The sequence below is a fragment of the Volvox carteri genome, assembly GCF_000143455.1.
Source record: "Volvox carteri f. nagariensis unplaced genomic scaffold VOLCAscaffold_289, whole genome shotgun sequence".
NCBI classification, from domain to species: Eukaryota; Viridiplantae; Chlorophyta; class Chlorophyceae; order Chlamydomonadales; family Volvocaceae; genus Volvox; species Volvox carteri.
In genome coordinates, this window is record NW_003307821.1 from 12,502 (window position 1) to 14,947 (window position 2,446).

The 2,446-nt window shown below is 55.6% G+C and overlaps 2 protein-coding genes across 2 annotated transcripts in view; both read left to right on the forward strand.

Annotated features, from left to right (window-relative positions):
- The window catches only part of VOLCADRAFT_101016 (uncharacterized protein), a gene marked incomplete at both ends in the record, with an annotated part of 5,386 nt that extends 4,940 nt beyond the window's left edge, over window positions 1–446 (forward strand). The window contains 2 exons of the mRNA XM_002959485.1: window positions 120–282; window positions 392–446. Of these exons, the coding sequence (XP_002959531.1) occupies window positions 120–282; window positions 392–446 (218 nt within the window). The remainder of the gene's footprint in view (window positions 1–119; window positions 283–391) is intronic.
- A 324-nt stretch (window positions 447–770) lies between these two features.
- VOLCADRAFT_101017 (uncharacterized protein) lies at window positions 771–2,033 on the forward strand (the record flags this gene model as incomplete). Its single annotated transcript, XM_002959486.1, has 3 exons — window positions 771–788; window positions 1,029–1,655; window positions 1,872–2,033. The coding sequence occupies 3 exons, from the start codon at window positions 771–773 to the stop codon at window positions 2,031–2,033; spliced, it is 807 nt and encodes a 268-aa protein (XP_002959532.1).
- Between the last annotated feature and the right edge of the window lie 413 nt (window positions 2,034–2,446).

The window sequence follows — 2,446 nt, forward strand, 5'->3', positions numbered from 1 at the left end:
GCGGGCAGAGGCCTACCACGAGACGACGTGTACACATACAGACATGAGCTCTAAGTCATACACAGACATGAGCTCATAACCATGACCTGTTCATGCACGCAAACACAACACGTATGCAGGGACCGTGGTTACCGTGTCCCTAGTCGCGTTGATGGTGGCGGCTGCATTGCGCTCGAAGCAGCTGCAGGAATACTGCAAAGATGTTGGCGGCAGTCACGCGATCATGAACATTCTTTCTTTTTTGACGAACAACTTCGGTCACAGCTGCCTTGAGTTGAGAAGGTAAGGGAGATAGACTTGGTGTCACACATGCATACACAGAGACACACATGCACACACACACATATGCACCCAGTCGTCCCCACCCCCCCGCCATTCTTCTCCACTACAGCGCCGCGTGTTTATACGGGTTCTTGATATCACGCTTCTATTCAACATCTCCTTGAAAGATTTAAGCAATGTTTACAGTTTTCCATTGAAAGGTTATAAGACGTCGCTGGGCTACGGAGCTCACTTCGGTAAAGTTATTCTCGTGTACCCCCATCGGCACTTCCCTTATCGCGTCTCAGATCATTAAAACACATGCACATGCACGCTTTTGTGAGAAGCTAGCAACACATAGCCCTATTTGCGTAGTAGCTACGAGTTTGTGATACGGGATGACTTAAGGGGGAGCCCGCCCTAGATCACTAACTGGCGCAGTAGCAATCCTTTGTGTGGGGTGGTGTATTTGAGTCATGCCTTCCTAGCCGCTCATCCAGTCATAACAAATGCTGCTGGTCACCCATGTAAGCCGGCCGTCATGCTTGCACTTTTCCTTCATGCGACGTCTGCTGCTGCTAGCTCTCAGTTGTTCCATGCCCAGCCCCCATTGCTGTTGTATGTGACGTATGTGCGTATGTGTGTATCTGCCAACAGTTGCCCAGGCCCAGCCTCTCAGCTGAACATTACTGGTACTGCTTATGAGAACGGGAGCGGCGGACGCGGGGCCTCACTTGCGACCCCTCGTAACCACCTTCCCAAGTCAGGCGAGTCCGCCAGATGCTGGCTGCTGCCTGTCCATCCATCCAACATCTATAGCCGCATGGTTAATATGCCTAATCACTGCTGGATGCAACCGCTCACCCTTGCATGTCCTTCCCTGGTACGGCTATTCCGCTTACCCCCCTACTACTGCAATACCAGAAGTTGGAGCGGAACCAGGGGAAGTGCAACCTGGCGAGCAGGAGGAGGTGGTCGGCACCAGGCCGACCGTGGTGACGCATCTGGAACAGGCTGCTGTGGTCATTACCCTAGGCACGCGGCCACAACCCAACCTGGAGCTGCGTGTGCGGTTAGTGGACCCCGGTGCTGATGCTGAGGCTGGCGACAGCAGCAACAGTCCCACAGCAGGTGCCGTCACGGGTGTCGTACCCCTGCACTCGAAGGAGGAGGAGGTCAGCGGCAGTGGCAGCGGCAGTGCGGGTGGTGCTCCTCCCTGTACTGGTAGCAATGTGGTGGAGCTGTCCTCGGTGGTACGCGGCAAGGGCACCTTTGGTCGAGTGGTGGAAGGTACTTACCGGGGACAGCGAGTGTCTGTGAAGCTTCTGGCCAGCAACGGGCCCTGGGGTTGCCCCATCGAGGCCTTTGCCTCCAGCTTTGCGCAGGAAGTGCAGGTAGGGTGCATGGGGGTGGGCTGGGGGTAGGTGCGGCTGGGTTTGCTCCCCCCACGCCACGCATAACGTGCGGGCACGCGCACACCATGTCACTCCTCACAAGTCCGCTCTTGTAGTTAGCCAGATGTGTCCTGCAGTGGCGAAGTGGTGCATGCTACTGGTGCACTACAGTTCCTGACAGTGACTTCGTACATCGCCCTTCATCCATACACCTAGGTGCTGAGCCGCTGTTATCACCCAAATGTTGTGCGATTGCTGGCGGCCTGTGTGGAGTCGCCGCGGCTATGTTTGGTTCTGGAGCTTATGGAGACTTCTCTGGATTGCCTTATGTACGGAGACCCGACAGCCCCGCCAATGCCGCTGCCGAAGGCAAGCTAGTACACCATATATATGATGACGTGTACATATGTCGAGATAATTGCACCAGAAATGGAGCTGATAGTCGACGTTGGGTGCAGGTTGGTAGGTGGTAGGTGAAGAGTTGTAGTGTTCCTTCACGCGCTCACCCTCCTGCCTGTCTGTGCATGGTTCGGGTGTTCATCCCATGCCATGCCGGCTGCCTCGGGGCGCTTTTGTGCAGCCTGAGGCCTGCACTTACTAAACATGGTAAGGATCATGAGAGATAATGGGACCATTGGCCGGGCCTTGTTGTGCATCCGCCCCAACAAGCCTCAGCCTCAGTGACGACCTAACCATTGTTAGGTATCTCCACCAAGGACACGGGAAGCTAAAACACTGCTTCTGCCACGACTAACCAACCAGGCAGGGCCCTGCACGCACGACCCGGCGCC